This window comes from Alosa alosa, chromosome 4 (assembly GCF_017589495.1).
Source record: "Alosa alosa isolate M-15738 ecotype Scorff River chromosome 4, AALO_Geno_1.1, whole genome shotgun sequence".
Taxonomy (NCBI): domain Eukaryota; kingdom Metazoa; phylum Chordata; class Actinopteri; order Clupeiformes; family Clupeidae; genus Alosa; species Alosa alosa.
In genome coordinates this window covers 19,154,903-19,175,261 of record NC_063192.1, presented here as the reverse complement: position 1 = coordinate 19,175,261, position 20,359 = coordinate 19,154,903, and the positions used below count along the sequence as shown (strand labels likewise).

At 43.4% G+C, this 20,359-nt stretch overlaps 1 protein-coding gene across 1 annotated transcript in view; it reads right to left on the bottom strand.

Annotated features, from left to right (window-relative positions):
• Nucleotides 1–19,408, bottom strand: part of arhgef10lb (Rho guanine nucleotide exchange factor (GEF) 10-like b) — a 34,961-nt gene extending 15,553 nt beyond the window's left edge. Inside the window, exons 1-18 of the mRNA XM_048240614.1 lie at nucleotides 19,074–19,408; nucleotides 16,621–16,677; nucleotides 14,006–14,305; nucleotides 13,204–13,231; nucleotides 11,744–11,877; nucleotides 11,177–11,242; nucleotides 10,440–10,508; nucleotides 9,243–9,356; nucleotides 8,819–8,952; nucleotides 7,165–7,278; nucleotides 6,302–6,410; nucleotides 5,864–5,967; nucleotides 5,208–5,285; nucleotides 4,756–4,935; nucleotides 2,854–2,970; nucleotides 2,319–2,411; nucleotides 1,223–1,393; nucleotides 80–225 (exon numbers count right to left, since the gene is read on the bottom strand). Of these exons, the coding sequence (XP_048096571.1) occupies nucleotides 80–225; nucleotides 1,223–1,393; nucleotides 2,319–2,411; nucleotides 2,854–2,970; nucleotides 4,756–4,935; nucleotides 5,208–5,285; nucleotides 5,864–5,967; nucleotides 6,302–6,410; nucleotides 7,165–7,278; nucleotides 8,819–8,952; nucleotides 9,243–9,356; nucleotides 10,440–10,508; nucleotides 11,177–11,242; nucleotides 11,744–11,877; nucleotides 13,204–13,231; nucleotides 14,006–14,305; nucleotides 16,621–16,651 (1,988 nt within the window). The 5' untranslated portion in view covers nucleotides 16,652–16,677; nucleotides 19,074–19,408. The remainder of the gene's footprint in view (nucleotides 1–79; nucleotides 226–1,222; nucleotides 1,394–2,318; nucleotides 2,412–2,853; nucleotides 2,971–4,755; nucleotides 4,936–5,207; nucleotides 5,286–5,863; nucleotides 5,968–6,301; nucleotides 6,411–7,164; nucleotides 7,279–8,818; nucleotides 8,953–9,242; nucleotides 9,357–10,439; nucleotides 10,509–11,176; nucleotides 11,243–11,743; nucleotides 11,878–13,203; nucleotides 13,232–14,005; nucleotides 14,306–16,620; nucleotides 16,678–19,073) is intronic.
• Between the last annotated feature and the right edge of the window lie 951 nt (nucleotides 19,409–20,359).

The window sequence follows — 20,359 nt, the reverse complement described above, 5'->3', positions numbered from 1 at the left end:
GAGCGGGGAGGAGTTTGGAATGGAATCCATGACCTTGTCCTTCAACTGTTCTACCAGATGGCATTCAGCACGCACTCACTTGAGGTTAATGTTTGCGCACACAAGGGAGTCGTTGAGGAGGAAGACCTTGCGCTCCTTTGATTTGAGCACTTGGCCCTTCTCGCCGTACACGGTCTCGATGAGCGTCTCGTGCAGGATAAGATGACGTTGGTCAGCGTTCAGCTGCTGTGGGAGTAACACCCACACAAGGACGCAAATGAACACACACAACACACACACACACACATACACACAAACACACACACACAATGATTATGCATTCACGGGCGGCTGAGCCCAGGGCTGAACAACTAGAACATCACATACTTTTGCATTCCACAAGCAAACCCAGCGAGCCAGCGTGAGAAAATCACATCCTGATTTGAGGAAATTACATTTTTTTGTGGGTGGCTTCCAGTCAGACCTGACTTTGACTGATACACTTTTTTTGTATCTTTATGCATATTGTTTTGTTGTAATGGTATCTCCACACAGTGGGGGCAAAACAAACCCCCATACAATACAGAATTGTCAGGGTCTCTGTTTTGCATACTAAAGCGTCTTTTACATCAAAGTGGGGCGTTATTATGACAATAGAAAAAAATATGGTGTGATGGGGGGGTCCTATGCTTTTGTTGTTTTTTTGCAGTTGAATGCTGGCGGCAAGATCACAGCACAGTAGAGCAGAGATTAGAGCACCCTCTAGTGAATGTGACGAATTGTGAAACAGCTGTTGTGAAGCAGGGCAATCTCATTTCCTTGCCCGCCTGCCTGTGGCATGCCACCGCATCAGTGCTCTGGTCCCAACGTCTGAACGCAGCCCAGCTTGAACAATGAGCCCCAAATACATAGTTGCCTGACATGGCACAGTCCACGATCTATTGCAACAGTTGGGCTATATTTGTTTGTTGATTTATATGCGTGTATGTGTTCTTTACAAGTCAAACGTTTATGTATTGGAGAGAGATGACTGTGAAGGCCCAATTGCAAGAAGAACAGCGAAAATTAGACTAGAGATGCTATTCTTATTTATTTTTGTCTTCTTGCTTGTTTGTTTGTTTGTTTGTTTGAGTGATTGAGTGAGAGAGGGGCAGTTTGTTTTCTTTGAATGTATCTTGGAATGTTTGCTTTATATGCTTGTTTCAAAGACTGTATGTATTGGCTTGTTCAGCCTGTCTCCCACCTTGCTGAGGTTGCGGTCATTGATGCTGCGGGCAAGCTGCTGGATCTCGGCGACCTGATCGGCCACACGTTTCTGCTCGTTGAGTTTCTCGGCCAGCGTCTCCAGCTCCGTCAGAGCCAGCTGGAGAGGCAGACGGTCCTGGTGTCCCACTGGAGTATTCTTCAACATGTCCTGTCAGATGAGACAGAGAGATAAATGGAGAGAGGGGAGAGAGAGAGAGAGAGAGAGAGAGAGAGAGAGATGTGATTTTCTCCATTACTGTTTTGGCAATATTGAAAAACTTTCATGCCAATAAAGCTCACTGAATTGAATTGAATTAAGAGAGAGAGGGGGGGGTAGTCATGAAGGTAGAGATGACATTGAGCACGGTTGCATCTTCTTGCATCAGGAGTGAGTTCATTAAAAATAAATAAATCCATCAGTTCTGAGTATCATTTATTTTACTCATCTTTTGTCTTTCGTCTTGACAGTTTATCTCTTTTAACCACTTTATTTGTTTTCCTTCACTGCCAATCTCTTCCATATTCTACTTGTTTGTCTTCAGTAACAATATTAAAATGTGTCTGCTGATTTAGTCTTGTACATGACTGACATGGGTCTCATCACGATCACCACTCTCTGTTTCACTTCCCCTCAGAAACCACTTGAAGGAAAATCCGACATAATGAAACATTGTAATGACTCTACCTACCTATCATTTAGACCATAAAAACAGCTCAAGAGGGATCAAGAGAGAGAGGAAAAAATATGTTTAGTAACAGATGGCTTCAAATAACTCAGCCTGCCTGCACCCCCGCCCCTGTGTTTGTTTACACAACTCTCCAGCACAGCGTGATGCACCCCAGCAGTTTCGTCAGTGACTAATTCCGTTTTGTGTTTAGCGTTTGCCACAGGTTTCAGGCTATCCATAAAAAGCTGATATACCCTGGTGTTCACATCATCAATCTTACCCCCCTGCATGTTCCGTACAGTCCCCCCCCCCCCCCCCCCCTGAGCATGGCCATGCGATTTGCCCTGTTGCATAACAGTGCTTGTGGTTCTCGGTAGGGGAGGTGAGAGAACCTTTGTGCCCAGGCTGCCTCCCGCCACCACTGACCTGCAGCAGGAGGATGAACTGCGGGAAACGCTGGATGGGCTTGACCATCAGACCGTACAGAGTGATCCTGTCAGCACTGGACGCCTGCTTCCTCTGGAAGAAAGAACAGAGTGGGGGGGGGGGGGTCAAAGGCTGTTGCCATGACAACGAATGCATTACAAACTCAGCTGTGACCCGACATCCCAAAAAATACGTTTTTGTTTTATCTTACAGAACAGGGAAGTGACAGGGAATAGTGAATAGTGCTTATTAGCACAATACTGCAGTTTTAGGCCAAAGACAGGGAGTGGGAGGAGGTGCCATTCTATTTTCATATCCCTTTTAGGCCATGAATGTGACTCTTTTGACTGTGACAAACACACTACAAAATTAATTTAAGGGATCGGGTCATGATATGTGAAGAAATGTGTTGTTTCATTAAAACATGCTGTCCATATGGACTTAGCAGTTTCATATTCAGATGTGTTCCACCCTGTATTGCCTGAGGAACAACTCCTACTAACGCTTTCATACATGATCAGACAACAGCATTCACCTTGAGGAACTCCAGAAAAGCCGGTTTGGACATACACGCCTTCTTGATGAGAGCCATGGCATTGGTGAAGTTGTTGACATATTCGCTGTACACGTCCAGCACCATGGACTTGGAAAACTGTAGGGGCGGAAAAATCACCAAGTCTCAAAAAATCACAAACTCTTGAGATGTCACATGGCTTTTCTCTGACTGGAAAAAAAGGCAACATGAAGACGACACAGTCCTGCTGCAACTCTTGCAACAGCTCATTTGCATAAAGCAGGATCTGTAGCCAATTTTTTTTCCAGCTAAAAGATATAGGCAGTGCGGTACATCACTTTTTTTCTCTCTCCTCCAACAGAAAGACAGTTGCACCAGTCACAAGAGGAGATGAGCTGGTGCACATGAAAGTTTCAGAAAAATGCCTCTCATCCCCATTAGTGTTCTAGGGCATACACACACACACACACACACACACACACACACACACACACACACACACACACACACACACAGAAAGTACTACGAGAGACTGAGAGGGAAAAAACTCTGGGAGTCGGGAGAAGCGCCAGTAGATGTGCTTTCACAGTGGGAGCCCTCGCCACTGGCCGAGCTCCTGCTCTTAAAACAAAAAAAAAACGAGGAGCCGACTCTCTTTTTCTTTTGATTAACCTCACTATCTCACTGCGTGCGCTGTCAGATGCCAACAGCAGTTTGGGGCAACACACAGGAAATAAGTGAACAAAGCTCAAATAGAAATGCTGAGCATAGAAACGCGTTCTCTTTTTTAGTCACCACCACCATTCCCTGGCTCTGAGTGTCTGCAACAAAGGAACTGAAGTCTGAAAATAGGCCCAGCAAGAGGAAATGGTCTGTTTGGAGGCGACACTGGGAGCCCAAATGCGAGTCGAAGAAAATTAATGACCAAGGGAGAATCAAGACAGGTTCATTCTCATTGTCAACAAACAGCACAGCGAGTCTTGGACGAAACCTAATTATAAGCATTAATCTAAGGCTGTGGTGTTACTTCTCCCTAACACTATTAAGTCGCCATAGGAGGAATGATTATGTGAAGAGTGTGCACTTTGAAGTTTGGGACAAACAACTTTGAGTTTATGCACACAACTTTATCAAACTTGGGTAATTATTTGTTTGTGTCAAAGACTGACTGGGAAGAACTTTCTCAGCAGTCATTGTCGGACATTTGTTTATGCATAGCTTGAGACAGTCACTTTCATTTTCAAAGCATAATTCATGACATGTAATTAAAGGCAATGCATTCAGACACTTGTGCAACTCCACTCCCACAGGGACGAACCATCAAAACAGCACAAAACAGCTGCCCACGTTATGATCAGGAACGCCAAAACACAAAAGGAGAGATTCGATCTTATGGTCCCATAAAACATCATGTAAAATACAATAACCAATGTCTCTGTGGAGAAACTGTTATCACAAACATAATATGACTGACACTGTATTCAATCACAATACACGCACATAACCGGAACTTTAATGCTAGGGCACAAGTACACCCATGCTTTCAGAGTGAGATCTGGCATGGTCCATTTCTCAAATAAGCCATAGCACAATATCCCTGATGTACACTTCCTTCAAGCTTCAGCTAAGGCCACTAACATAGATAGATAGATAGATAGATAGATAGATAGATAGATAGATAGATACTTAATTGATCCCCAGGGGAAATTTAACATGTAATATACTTGTCATGTAAGTCACTTTGGATAAAAGCGTCTGCTAAATCAATAAATGTAAATGTAAATGTAAACATGTGCCTATTCCCACAATGACCCTTGTAAAGATACAGAATTCTAATGTTGAAGAGGACAAATGCACTTGACCAAGTATAAACAGAGGGATTGGAACAGAATCCAGAGGTTAATGTAATTCTTTGAGACTTACTGAGGCCACAAACAGGTCACCTATCATCTCGGTGGCATCCCACTCGGACACACGAGAGGCCAGTGCGATCTGGAACATGGAGTGGCACTGCGCGATCTCTTTGAGCCGGTAGAAGATGGGCTGGATCTTCTTAGAATTCAGGATCTTTGGCTCGGCTTCCAGTAAGGGCTTCTGGTATTCCTGAGGATAAGAAATGTTTCAAAATGCACACTTAGTGTGATGGTGGTGTTTGTAGTGGTTGTTCTCTGTTTGGTAAGAGTTTTTATGTCTCATTTCCTTTTGGTTCATTTGGTCTCAATTTGGTGATACACAACTTATTCAATTATGTATTACCGATAGCAAAACAAATCCTGTCATCATACATGCACTACTTCTTGTTTGAAGAGACAGATGCATGTGCAGAAGTGCATAAATAACCCTTACAAACACATGCGTAGTTAGCATTTAATTACCTGTAGTATTCTCTTGAGGGATTCGAGGTAGCTTCTCTCACTGTCAATTATGGAACCAAGAATGTGACGTCTTACAATCTGAAAATCAAGGAAGACAAATCTGAACATCAAACATATCAGACCAGCAAATCCTTTCAGTATGGTGGTGAAAATACATTCTATCTCAGGGTTACAACTAAACCTTCCTATGCGGGTGGGTTTATATTGGATCCCAGTGATCCTAATTTGGAGAATTTCTGATGTAAAAAGATCAAGGATTTTAGGGGCTCATAACATGCTGTGACTTTGTACTTTGACTGAGGCATTCATCTAGGTCCAAGACCAAGCACTGCATCTTATTTACATCGTCTAGGTCTATTGGATTATGTGCAGCCTCTGAGCATGTTGAGCTGTTTTCAAATGCTCTCAGTGCTGTTTACCCACAGCATTGTAAGGACTGATGTAAGATCACAGCCTAGGCACAAAAGCCAGATTAAATCTGTCTTGCACAGCACACACACATGGACACAGACTACACCCCACACACACACACACACGCACACACGCACACGCACACGCACATGCACACACACACGCACACGCACATGCACACGCACACACACACACACACACACACACACACATGCGCACACACACACACAGAAAGATATACACACCTGCTGGCTGCTTAGGCCTTCTGGCATCGGACTCAGCTGTGGGGGCGGGTGTTTCACCTCAGATAAAGTCACGTCCAGATAGCCAGACTCATCCTCTGTGTCCTCTGTAGATTCAACACACACACACACACACACACACACACACACACAGTTTTGTTAGGCTACCTCCTCACACACCGCCTCCATCTGAAGTCCCCTCCCAGACAATCTCATTGTGACATGATAAATTGTGCGATCCTCCGGCAGCATGTGAAGCCCCCCAAAAACAATGCAGCTATTGCTCAGTGATCCATTAGCCCCTGCAAGCTGTGCATTCATTACAAAAACTAATCACCACAAGGTTAATCAAAAAAGCAGAGTGCCACAATTACACTTTCTAATATCCTACTGATAAATGAGATCTTGAAACAACAGAAGAATAATAAGCCTATAACCAACCAGTGAGCTCTTTCTTGTTCAGGAAGGAGACTTTACGCATCATGGCTATTTTGGTCTTCTCCAGTCCATCTTTGGTCCCGTCCCTGGCAGCCTTCATGAGCTGTTGGACCTGTGATCAGAGACAAGAGCAGGACGGAGAGACAGACCGGGAGAAAGAAAGAGAGAGAGAGAGAGAGAGAGAAGAAGAAGCTGTGAGGTTGACGGCGGCTGAGACAGCTCACTGAGCTGGACAGGTGGGGTGGGGGAGGAGGGTGAGAGGGAGACGGAGGTGTCTGAACCTGTGGACTGAACTATGAGCCTCTCCAAACTTTTACTCAGAAGACCCCTGTGGAGAGAACGACTGCATGGAAACCCCACGGGCTGCGCCTGGAGCCTGTTCTTGTTTGTCTTTTTGAGGCTTTCAGTTTCACCATGACATGAAACTCCTGATCGTCCGAGAAAGTAACAAATAAAATCCCAAAGAGACCGGCATAATGTGTTAAATGCTTTAAACCCAACATGCAGTAACAAGCTCCAGCAAGTTAAGTAGCAGCACATAGCTTTCAAAGCAGCCCTTAGCCTTGCCTTGGCAGCTTATATAATGGGATAGCACTGCAATACTGTAGTCTTATATACCTTAAGAGTGTATTGGCACATTATTCTTTTTAAGAAGCAGAGAGCAAGAAAAAGGAAAAGGCTGATTGACAAAGTAGCGCAGTCGTCTTGTCAGCAGGTCAAGGCTTTGCATTGTGCTCAGTGCTATTTTCACACCCTGTGATTTGTGCTTTCCTGTACTCTGACAGGAGAACTAGGCTAGGATGTACCCCCACCACAACCACCACTACAACCCACCCCTCCTATTTATTTAACATGCGGCGAAGTACCTTGATGTCATAGCACTGTTTGATTTGGGGGAAGTCCCGCCCGGCTAAGCGCATGGCGAAATCCCGCTTGGTCCTGACACACCGCTCCCTCAGTCGGCTCACATCCGGAGAGATCTACACGCACAAGCGCGGCGCCCGACGACCCCCGAATCAATTTTTGGAAACATAGCAGCGATCCAAGGCAGCAGCGGACAGCAAGCAGGAAGAGAAAGGGCCAGGGAGAGAGGTATCATAAGGGCATAGGAGACACAGAGAGGGAAGGAGAGAGGAAAGAGAGTCAAGATAAAAGGCAAAACAATTCAGTCAGGACTTCAAAGACAGTCACCAGAGAAGCCGAGCACACACACACACACACTGAGAAGAAAAGTCTGCTTTCGGGAGCAAGACAGTGAAGCCAGAGAGTGAGCACAGTAAATAATGCTGCTAGTTATCTCAAAACACAAACTCAAAACATTTGGAGAGCACCACTCTTGTTTCTGATTCTGACAGATCACACAGCTGCATTTCTCAGTAGTCACAGATCTGAAAGCAACATTGTTCAAATAAAAGAACCAGATGGAACACCAGCAGCGAAACAGAACATTAAAACCAATACATAATGCCAGGAGACGTGGGAATACACTGGCATTTTAAATGCTGACACATCAAATTTAATGGCTTGTGCTCAAAAACCCCATTAACAAGCAAGAATTAGAGGAAGGCGTTTAAACCTGGATTTACCTGACAACTCTGGTGACAGCAGTGAGGGCCTGTGCAATCAGATAGCTCTCACATAGCTGTGAATTATGTATAGGCTAAGTTTTCTCAGGAACGTGCGCAGAGAGGCACACACATGTGCACACACACACAAACACACACACACACACACTGCAAAGGCACATTCAGTTGGCAGCAGTTGTGTGAGGGGAAGCCCTTTGAGGAAGAAGAACTGAGAGAGACTGGTTGCCTGTGGGAGGGGAGAGGGGCACTTTTCCTTAACTTGCATTGTGCTGTGTCTCGTTATCTTTTTGACTTTTAAAAAGAGATGATAGAGTTAAAGCACAGATCTCAGAGGTTACATGCTAATAGGAAATGCATTTTTAACATCTGAGATTCTAAAAGATTTTAATCTTTCTACATCAGAAAGGAAAGCAACAGTGAGACATTCAATTTCCAATAGGGGCTTGTGATTGAAATCCTGTTGAAAAGCCATTGAATTGCTCAGTACTTTCATAGGGAAATGTTGCCACCTTGTGGATATTATTGTTACTGCAATAGATACGGTTCAAACTACCATGTTCATCTAAAACATTTACAGCACAAGGCATGTATACAGTATGTCACATACAGGCATACATACAGTATATACGTATATATACAGGCATGCATACAGTATATATCCCTGCTTAGATATAGCATGGAAAATCACATGCAGGATCCACTTTAAGAGATGGATCGCATGGAGGTTCCACTTTAAGAGACCCTGGGGATGGATAGTTGTGCCTCACTTCAATTCCACTTATCAGCATGTAGGTGCGATCCCCACTGCTATCTGACATGGAGTTCAGATCAATAGCAACAGTTCCGTGAACACTTTCATTTCACTCTCAGAAATGAATCCTCAAAGCTGTATATCTCCAACACTCCAGTGAATCCCAAAATGCATTTTATATACCTTGCTACGAGCCGGTGGTTTGGTCTCTTCATCTGATTGCTCATCGTAGCTCTCAAATTCGCTGGAGCTCCAGCCATTGTCTGTCCCCTGCAGCTCGTCTGGCCTCTGCACGTCCTCGTATACCTGGTCGTCCACTAGAAACACACATTTGGACACTTTAGAAATACACCAGCCCCCTATTGCCATTCACAGTCTTAATTTTCAGGGCAGCATAAGTCTAGATATGGGAATTGCTTTTAACCAAAGTCATATAGGATCACGGGGGAATGACAGTAAATGGTGTTTTAATAGTGTCTTTGGAGTCAGTGCTCTGAACTCATGACATTATATTTGCTAAAGCCTTATCTGTTCTAGGTGTAGGGAATATGGCCCATAAACGACTAAGCAGTTGTGTCAAGACAAAAAGTGTCGAGCAGAGGCGTACCTGCGTCGAGAGATAGTGTGCTCTCACACGGTACATCATCGTAAATGACCTCTGTACGAGCTGGGGGTGCTTCCTGCTGGGCTGGCTCGGGGGCAGAAGGCACGGAAGGTCGACCTGGAGGAGAGTTTAGGTCACTGAAACCAACACTGATGACAACTGGTCATTAAAATACCACACGCCGTCTAGACATGTTAGCTGTCTCTTTCATAACTCCCTCATGAGCTAGGATCCATCGAAACAGACATTGTAATTTTCTTTATTCTCATTCTTATCGGATCTATTGGGTGACACTGTATCAAGTAAATAGCCAACCCGTGATGGTTGTCACCATGATTGTTATTGGCATTGTGAATATGTAATTGCTATTGCCATTGTAAATGTTTGACTGCCATTGCCAAATCCTACTGGAGAATCAAATAAATATACAAAAGCGCTCCAGTTATTAATCTTGCCATGAATAGACAGAGCTTGGTAGAATGTAATATGGCCTTATTTGGACATGCAGCTGCTATGCTGACACCCCTTCTCATTCTGCTGTGCTAGACAGAACGCTGTACTAATCAATATCTCTCAATACCTCTAACTATTGGGAACACACAAGGCACTAAAGGGACACAGAGCAGACAGCACTGCAGTCCACACTGTTGGGGATAGGGATAGTTTAGGGATATTTACACATCTCATAGGATTTCTCCATGTTACTGGCAGGCTATCTAACAGGATAGGATTCTGAGTGAGGTCTAGAGAGACAGTCCACTGATGCTATTTAATCAGGAGGTGAAGGGGACGAGTCAAAAGGCTGTGGGGTTATGTCTTCCTCCCTCCCATTCTAGAGAAACAAAGCCAGTTTTTCCAAAGGTTTAGCTCATAACTCAGCTTTAAAAAATGCGCAAATGCAGCAGGACCATTACTCATGGCCTTCCCAGATGTGCCTAGGTCTCTCGGCCTTTGATGTGCTCCCAGAAAAATTATGCTGTCATCGTTCGATTAACTGAATGACACATGGGCTGTTGAAAAACTGGCTCTCCCCACATGCTTCAGGCATGGTAAATACATGCTACACATTTACTGTAGGGAAAGTAAGTGTGTGTGTGTGTTGAGAGAGAGAGAGAGATGGGGTGGGGGCACTGGGACAGCAGTACAGGGAGGCTAACCACTCGTTTACTACTACACTCCTCTGCTACGGGGCAAGTGTACCTTTGTGCAGTCGCAGTGTGAGTTCTGACACCACACTGAACCATTCCCGGGAGCGAGCAGGTGTCTGGACTGAACAAACACACACACATACACCTGAGTACCTGTCGTACTGGACGGAACTCTGAAATGAAGCCCTCATGCTAGGGTCGAAGAACGTTTTTTTGTATGATTCATCAAAATCAACAGTGAAGGGAGGATAAAGAATCCATTTATATTTCACACAGATTGCCCTTTGTCACTCTTCCATTGTCAGTGCAGATAGATTGAGACCCAATTGAAAGTACCACTTCAAAAAAACAAAGTGATGTCCTGATGTTACAGACTTGACATGCATGCTATTTCTAGCTGCTGACGGAAATGTTTCTCTCCAAGAAAAGCATGTCAAGTCAGTCTCGGGCGGAGCCTTTGGCACAATCACTCCCTCCCTCCGCGTGGGGCGTCAGCGTTTCCTTTCAATGAGGTAATACAATGTCTGTCTTTGATTAGCCTGCTCAGAGTGTTTGGATTTGCCGTGAACATGCTGATTTGATCGTGGCTGATTCCGCAAGTGCTCTCTCTCTCTGTGAGTCAGAAACTACACAGTTCCAGTAAAGACCCCCATCACAGTGATTCCAAGAGAAAGAGAATATGAAACAGAGAGAGAGATAGAGAGAGTGAGAGAAAGAGAGAATAAGGGAGAGAGGGACCGTTTGAGGAACAGAGAGAGACAAATTGAGTTCCACCACCAAGTCACAGACCTGTCAAAGCTTGGGTGCGGGCCGACTTTTTTATGATAGGCGTGTAGTAACACTCAGGATTTGAACCTGTAAGTGTTACACAACACAATAGACACACAGAGTACAGTAAAACACAGGGTACAACATGAACACAGGAGCAGACTCTCTGGACACCTTTAGATGATTTCATATCTTAGGCCAGAGAGAGAGAGAGAGAGAGAGACAATGCTGTGTTAGCTGAAGTTTGTGTACATATTTGTCTAATCTAAAAAGTGCACTCCCAGCCAAGTTCCTGAGGAAAATGCGTTCAATGTGTGTTCAACCGTGTACATTTCGGCAAAGGAGATGAAATCATTCAGTGAGGTGTTGCACAAGGACACAATACGGTTTGGTATTAGTAATGCAGGGAGTGACAGTTAAGTCATACTGAAAAGACCAACTGACAATAACATCAACAATAGGAATTGCTTCAAAAAGCTGTTGCATGAAAAAGTTATGATAAATAGTCAATATTGCCGACATGTGTGTATTCTCAGTTGAATAGTTAAATACTGAAAAACACTGTTTTGATTGGAGTGCATACTGTACCTTCGTAGATGCTGTTGGCCTTCCGTGTCGCTTCTGAGTCATCATATACCTTGGGCTCTACTGTAGCCTCATAGATGCTGTTTGCCTTCCAGGTCGCCTCTGAGTCTTCAGATACCCTGGGCTCTATTGAGCTGCTGTATCAGAGACAAAGCAAAACAGATCACAGTGATATTAAACCTTATCAAAGGCCTAAGATGGTCTAATTTAGATTACATTTAAGCATAATGAAACCCAATTCCTAGAAAACGGGACATCTGGGAACATCATTCTGTCACCTATGTCATAGGAACTTTCTTTTTTTAAAGGAACCATATGTAAGATTGTGGCCAAAACTGGTACTGCAATCACTTTCAAATTACTGTAGAGCGGTGTATCCCCTCCTCCTCCCCCCTGACTCAAGGTTGCCAACCCGGATGCCAAAACACTACTCAAGTTCAAGTTCAATTTATTTCTTTGTCCCAAATGGGCAATTTGATTGCAGACAGGATCACATACCACACGACAAGACACAACACAATACAATACAGACAGATATGCACAAAATAATAATTTAGTTGTGATAAATAGGTCTGACAATGCCTAAAAAGTCAGTAAAACCAAGATAAAACTTCATTAAATAAACTAAACTAAATGGACAAATCTATCTTTTCCTGTTGTGTGCATTCAGTACTTGGATAGAAAAGGGGATGAAGGAATTTTTGTACCTCTGTCAGATGGCAGTAGCACATATTCAGAATACAGGGGATGGCCTGTGTCTTGATATATTTACTACTGTGTCTTGATATATTTTCTATATACACTGTGATTAGTAGATAGGTAGAGGGTGGCACATCAGGCCAAAACACAACATGACATGACAAAACACAACATCAACATCAGTTGAGGGTTGCAACTTCACTTTTTAAATGGCAATATCCTGGCCGGACTACTGTTGTCAGTGATATAAGTATTTGAAATGAACATGATTTCTTAATGTCTAGTGACATATCAGGGCCATTTCATGATTAATTGAAATACATTTCTTACATATAGTTCCTTCAAGTATATTTTTTTTATCTTTTCTGCCTCTTATTGAGATAGGACAGTGAGGAACGACAGGAAGCCAGTCGGAAAGAGGTGGAATCGGGAAACGACCACGGGCTAGACTCGAACCCAGTGTCCCCATGGGAACTTGTATCCATATGTGGTACGGACACCGTAACTAGTTGTGCCACAGCTGCACCAACAATCTTCTAACACAACAGGAGCATGAGGCTCAATGCATATCCTGTACTGTACTATCTAATCACACTTTACTCCTCATGCAGTTTCTCAACTTTATCTGTGGGAGCAGAATTGTGTGGTAATAGTAGCATAGTATAGTAACTACAATCTTTCCCCTCCGACCATTCACAGTGTCCAGCAGAAGGCTTATGATTATTAATAGGAATTTAACATGAAATGTGTAAGAAGAAGCCTACCCATCAGGAGACTCTCTGGCCACCATATCTGTGAAACAGAAATAGACATGTTTATGTGCACTGCATTGCCAAGAACTGCCAAGAACTGATGAGACACAGAGATGAGACACAATATAACTCCATGACATATCTGTGTCACTGGAAGCATCTCAGATGTAGAAGTGGGTGGATGGTGTCTCTATCCCTCCAGCTGTGTCTGGGGTGGAGTACATGCACTCCCATGATCACTTCTACCAGTCTATGCTTCTACCCTGTAAGCCTTGTGTGACTAAGAGGACAGTCTGTTTTATGAGTGTTTTGGTTAACAGTGGTGAAAGAGGCATGAAAACAAAGGACAAAGTTACTCAACTAAACTGAACAGCATGTATAAACACAACAAATTCACAGGGGGGTTATTTAGAAACGGTTCCAAACTAAATTCAGCAATGCAATTGAGACCAACATGTTTCAGGTCTACATGTTTTTCCAGTTTTCCAGTTTAGCTGTAATATGCTACTTCTAATAATTTTGGCTGTCCCTTTTTTGCACTGTTGACACTGCATGTTTTGGTTGTCACAAAGTTACACATTTTTTTTGAAAGTTCAGGAACACCATGTTACGGAAATAGACACAAATCAACCATGAAAGAAATATTTGTGATAAATCTGCAGTATTTTCAGCAACTTTGACTGGAAAGTTTGCAAAAATAATGGACACCTGCTTTGCCAAACCCATTATTGCTCCCATGCAGAGGTGCAGCAGATACTGTACCATCAGGTCATAATAGAAAGAAGGACACCTTATTTTTCATTGGACATCTTACCTGGGCTGCTTCTCTGGTCCTCCTGGCCTGTAGAGGTCACTCCGTCACTAACATGCGGACTCTTGGCCATGGCAGGTGGTAGCACCGGGCTCTGAAATGTGGTAAGGACCACCGCCTGCTTGGAGGCTCCAGTGTTGCCAGTGGAAGAGTAGAATCCTCCGTCCGTATCAGGTGTCTTGCCCTGGCCACTGTCTTCGTCAGAGTCATCGAACTCAAATTTCTCTCCAAACTCTTCCTTCTCCCCTTCTTCGTCTTCAAGTTGATGCTGGTGCATTGGGGGTACTCTAGTAGGCATGGTGTCTGGATAAAATAGATTTAATTCATGTTTACTTTCTTTTCAGTCGTTTGCTTCTTTGTTTGCTTCAGGGTGAAGAAGGAGGCACAAGTGAAACCAGAGTCGATCCTCTCGATCTTCAGGAAGCTCTTGAAGACCCAACTCTTTCAAGAGCATCTCCTCTCCTAACACATGTGTTTACATACGTTTTTCTATATCTAAACCCAGTCTCTGTAGACAGCCCAGGCTCCGAAAACTGGAAACAAACAGAGTGGGGGCAGCCTGTCCCACAAACAAAAACTAAACTCTTCGTGGAATTTCTCCAGAATAGGGAGAGATAAGCTACTAAGATAAGTAAATTTAAATATAAACATAAATATAAACACATGTAACTTCCTGTGCAATCGCTGACTGTACCTTTAACTTGTACACCTTCACCTTTCCAGTCCTTCAAATTCTTTAAATCAAAGACACTCCCCAAAACTTGTTCTTAAAAGCATGTGTTAATAACAACAATGGCATAGAAACGGCAACAATGAATAAAGAAAAAAATGCCAAAATTGAATCGCTTTGAGAAGAGGAAGCATGGCATTTCAGTCAAGAACAAAATCTTCTGAGACAATGAGCACAGAACAACAGGCATTGTACTCGTGGTCAACATCCTGACACAAAGTAATGTTTAATTTTTAGAACTGAACAGACAACACTATACCAGGCAGAGCTTGTGGGGGGAAAAACAAACGTTCAGAACTAGTCATGCAAAAATGAAAAACAACATCCCATGCTGAATACTTGATAAAGTATTAAGTTGAAAAATGTTATGCTTGATAAAAGTGACAAAAAGTCTAAAATGGGTGACAAATCACTTGACTGACTGACTGCTTGTCTGATTGAGTAATTGAGAATGAAAATAAAACGATTGGCAGAATGATGACAGAATTTTGACACCAGCACCATAGTATCAGCAGAGAGGGTTGAAGTGGTCAGTAATCCAGGATATTTGGCATCAGTTCATCTTTTATTACTTTACACTTATTCAGCAGGATACTAAACAGGATATAACCGATCACTCTACCTACTACCCTATATAGCCATGTATAGTCTGCTTTCTCCTGTAATGGCTAAAACAATAAACAGGTGGGATTAGGGCTTTCCCACTAGTGCCACGGCTAAGGTAATAGGTGGTGTAATGGATTACACTCTTAAGCATCTAACCATATGGCCTTTGGAAAGTAGCCACCACTCTGTGCACTAGATCTGAATAAACATGCACCCTCCTCTCAGTAGAAGACAAGTATACTCAGCATTGCAGCGATAAATCAGTAACCTTTTGTCATATAAAAACCTGGTTGCTCTGCTGCAGATGACTATAACAGTGGGTCCAAGGTTCCTGTTAAATAGGGTAAGTGAGTTTTGATTCTCTCTCTCTCCCTCTCTCTCTCTCTTTCACACACACACACACACACTCTCTCTTTATTAATACAATTCAAGTGAGCTCTCTCGCTCTCTTTCTTTTTTTTCTCTCTCTATTGACTGGTATGCTCCCCTATGTTGACCTAAAACAAACAAACAAAAAAAGCTCAAAACAAACGCTGGTATTTACCTCGCCTGTGGTCTTCTTTGGTGTCATTGAAACAAAAGAAGGACAAGAAGTCCGTTTTAGTGGGGTGAATTCTCATAGGTGTCATGTTTGTCCCCAGGCAGTGCAACCTGTGCTACTCGGCTCCTACACCTTCACTGGCTCACTGTGTGAGTGCATGTGAAAGGATATAACAGCATATGGCATAGCGGCAGAGTTGCTCTGACACCCAACATATGGTACGCTGTCCGACATCAACATCCAATGGCCTTTCTGAGCTGGGCTGAGATTAAATGGTTAAAGCGCTGCAGTCGGTCCGGCTTGCACAAGGCTACTTGGACAGCAAGCTGACCTGGTCACCCCTTGCCTGTGCGGCTTACAGTAGCCGTGCTTGTTTGTATTCAGGACTGCACATTCTCCTAAACTCTCTTTGCTGGGTCATGGTTGTTGTGTTAAACTATAGGCTTTGAGCATGTGTATTGATATGGCCATATTTCAGTGCAGAGCATAAATATACATCTACAGCCACTTACATCCACAGCCACAAACTCCAAGTCCACTGTTTCATACATGCTGTAACTACTGTAACTGCCACTAAAAATGTTTTGAAATGAAAAGTTTCATTAGAAAATGTGTGATGGGATTTAACTTATATGGATAAAAAAAAAAAACAGAACAAAAATACAAATGTTGCCTTTCTCATTTCAACCGTGCCTCTGCTGATGACCGTGGTGGTGCTGATGATGTGCTCTGAATACTCACCTGAGATTGGGGTGGATTGAAGGGAAGCCATCTGTCCAATCTGTCACCTCAGCCTCACTGGTAATTAAATGCATTAAATATAGACAATTTACATAAAGTACAGTTTGATATTAAATTATGTGATAATTTCTTAAACCTACAATTACAGAAAGAAAGAAGGAAAGAAAGATGGCCTCATCACTTCACTATTGCTTTGCTGATACTGGATATGATCAGGAAGCAGTTCCATTGCTGTCAAAGAGAATCAAGCTGATTCACAGGGAAATTCAGAGCAAACAGAGTTGTCAGGGGAGGCCTGTGAGTGTGTAAAATTCCTCAGCAGTATGAGGCATATCCAGGCATGCCTGTGCACACTCACATACTCAAAACGTCAGCATTAGTTGGCCAATATTGGAAGCACTGAGTAAAAACAAGGGGACTAATCCTTTAGGCATTACTATAGCCCTCTGATCTGGTCGTCAGTGGCTCAAAAGCCCCATTCAGCCTCGAAACAGAGTGATATTCATCACAAAGTAAACTTTCCCTCTTGCACGTTGTTGGAAATTAACAGTTAGTCTTCCACAAATATTTCCATCTCATAGCATAAGCAACTCCTTCCTTGATAACACTCTTACACTTACACACTTACACATATAACAGTGAAGCAAATTAATGTAGGCCCACTATGGATGACAGTGGCCATGAATAATTCAGAGGCCTTGAGCCAGCTACTGACCGCTCGGAGGGACCAGGGTGCAGATGGGCTGGTGAATAGACAATAGCCCACAGAAGCTGCTCGGGACGTACAGTGAGTGAGAGAACAGCTTTGGGATTGTTACGACAGGCCGGGCATATAGCAGCATGAGTGGCCAGCCCTCCATTCCACACCAAGGACCGGACTGGGGTCCGACCCTCAGGCCGCAGGTTTCGCTAAGGGCTGATAATAGGACTCATTAAGAGGCATAATCACATGTGCATAACTTAACAGACCGATGAGCTCACCCTGCACATCTGATACATCCCCCTGCATAGGGTGATCCTGTGGGACTTCTGGACTGGTGACATTACATTCAGATCAATGAGGACATAGTGACATTCCTTTATTTATATGTACTATATTTGACAAAATATTACGAAGGAAGTGATATTATTCATAGTATGCAAATTAATGCATGGATATTATGGTTAAGGTTATGGTATTTATGGTTATGGTTATGGTATTTAGCAGACGCTTTTGTTTTAGCCATGACAAGTCACACATTCAGATAGTTTGTTCAAATAATTGCCCTGTGATAAGCTATCGTGTGCCCGGTGAACTAACTTGACCCGTCCTAAGCAAATAACTAGCATACAGGAAGTCTTTCATTCAGGCCAGGCATAACAGTCCTCCAGAGTGTTGTGTCAGACTATAATAAATGAGATACAACTGCACAGAGTGAAGAAACAACCTGATTTTTTCACAAAGTGCAAGACACTGCTATGGACTAATAAAACAGAACAATAAAAAAATGACAAATTCACACAAGTGTCCTGTTGGACATAATCCAGAGGTCTGAGACATCTGTGTGCGGTCCATTCCCACAGATTTGCTCTGAGTGCCCACTCCTTTCTCACACTGGTCCTTGTCCACACTCTCTCCCTGACCCCTACACTCTGCCCTACACTGCACTGACGTACGCTGTCAATAATAATACAGAATTAATCATACAGATTAATACAGAATAATACAGAATTAAGTCTCATTTCTCTATGAGTTAAACATTCATAAGTAGTGTAGTGTTGTTACTAGTAGTGTCACTAAATGGTTAAATGGTTATATACCTGAGCACCTGACAATGACTAAGAGAGTTTTACAGGAACGAGCAGCAATTATCTCAGCGCTTACTGGCGTAAGATCACAAGACATTTCTCAAGCTCCACAAAACAAAAAACCTTGTCCCTGCTGTGGCTGTCAGAGAAATGTTTGCTGTATTGTGATAGAAACAGACTTTAATCATGTAATCCCCCCCCCAGACACACACACACCAGATCAAATTCTTAGACTGCAACTGTTCATGAAAACAAAGCTTAGCAGCAAAATGCCCTCAAGATCCCCCTTAAACTGGTCAAGTGTGCCGTCTCACAGCCCAAAATCTAGAGGTCATCTCCGCTGAGATTAATCTGGCATCAAAATTCTCCCCCTGGGTGGTAGCAGCCACCACCACCAACATCGCCATAGTCTCAGCCTAGTGTCTGCCATGGCTCCCTCTCTCTGACTACCAGCAGAGATGTGAGATGAATAAATGTGCAGTAATTGTTTCCTCCATGCCACTGACCCCACTCCAACCCCCTGCAGTGTGGGTCCAGGCTTTGTTGCTGGCTGCGTGGTGATGCAGATAGACAGACAGAGGGCAGACAAGACTAGACAATAGACTCCCACCTTCAGTGATAACCATCAGCGGCACGACTGACAGACAGGCAGCGAATGAACTTACATCTCGGCAACAGTCTTTAATCCAGAGGTTCTCCCAGGAAGTCCGAAAAGCTGTCAGACGCGTGTCCTCCCTGGAGCTGCACCCATCTTTACGCAGTGCAGCCCCCTCTCTCAGCCTTGGGTCCAGCTGACCCAACCCCTCTTCTTCTCACACACACACACACACACACACACTTTCTCAGGGCTTAAAAATCCTGTTCTGCACGGCTGCTGCTGTTTATTTTCTTCCAGAAACGCAGGTCCACAGGGCTGGCGACACTCAGGTCTGTTTCTGTCACTGCCAGCGAGAGGAAACTCTCCTCTCTCTTTCTTTCTCCCCCTCTCTATGTTTTTTGACCCATCCCTCCGTTTTCCCTTCCTTTCCCTCCCCCTGGACACAGCGTGCGTCGGATAGAACAGACAGCCCACTTCATGTCATGCAAATGCTGGAAGCCCCCACCAGCCAATACCGGGACTTGGGGTTGCTGCCTCCACCAATCACAACAGGGTAAATCCTGGGACTTTCTTTTCAACACAGGAAGGCTCACACAGGAAAAGTGCCTTATGTGGAGGGGAAAGTGAAAATGAGATATATTTACAATCTCTCTTTGGACACTGATGTTCCTGTCAGTAAAATGGTTCAATAACATTTGTTTGTTCTCCAATAGCCTATATGATTTAATTTCAAAAGATTTAGTCCTACATTATTCAAGCTTATATGTTAATTTCAGTTGGGTTCTACTGGTTAACATCCACAAATGTGAGTATTAATTCTCCTACCGCCTAGTTTCACCTTGATGCAAAGAGTATTATCTCACACCTCAATATCTAAACCAATGATCCGACACTGCTTTATCTACAATGGTTAATAATTAACATGCTAACAATGTTCAGTGTCAAGGAAGAGGGAGAGAGAAGAGAGGCAGAGAGAGAGAGAACCTTCAACAGTCCAGTACAGATTTTCATCTTCAAGGCCTTCTCCAGGATCACTTCTTTCAACAAAATGTTGGATAGGCCTACTATTGTTCCGATTTACTGAAAGACTTTAGATCAAAACCCCTATTAATATACCAAGTGGTCTAACTAAATTGTGGATATTAATAAATTAATAGATGCATTTGCAGATAGATGCATCTATGGCTAATCTTGTGTGCTTCCATATGTTCTCTTCTACTGAACATCACTAATAACCAAGTACACCTAGAATTGAAACAAAATAAATTGACAGATTTCGACGCGTGCTGCTTCTCCCAAGCACAAGAGGGCGATGTGAATCTTGCACATGATCAGACTCCAGAAGAAGTGTAG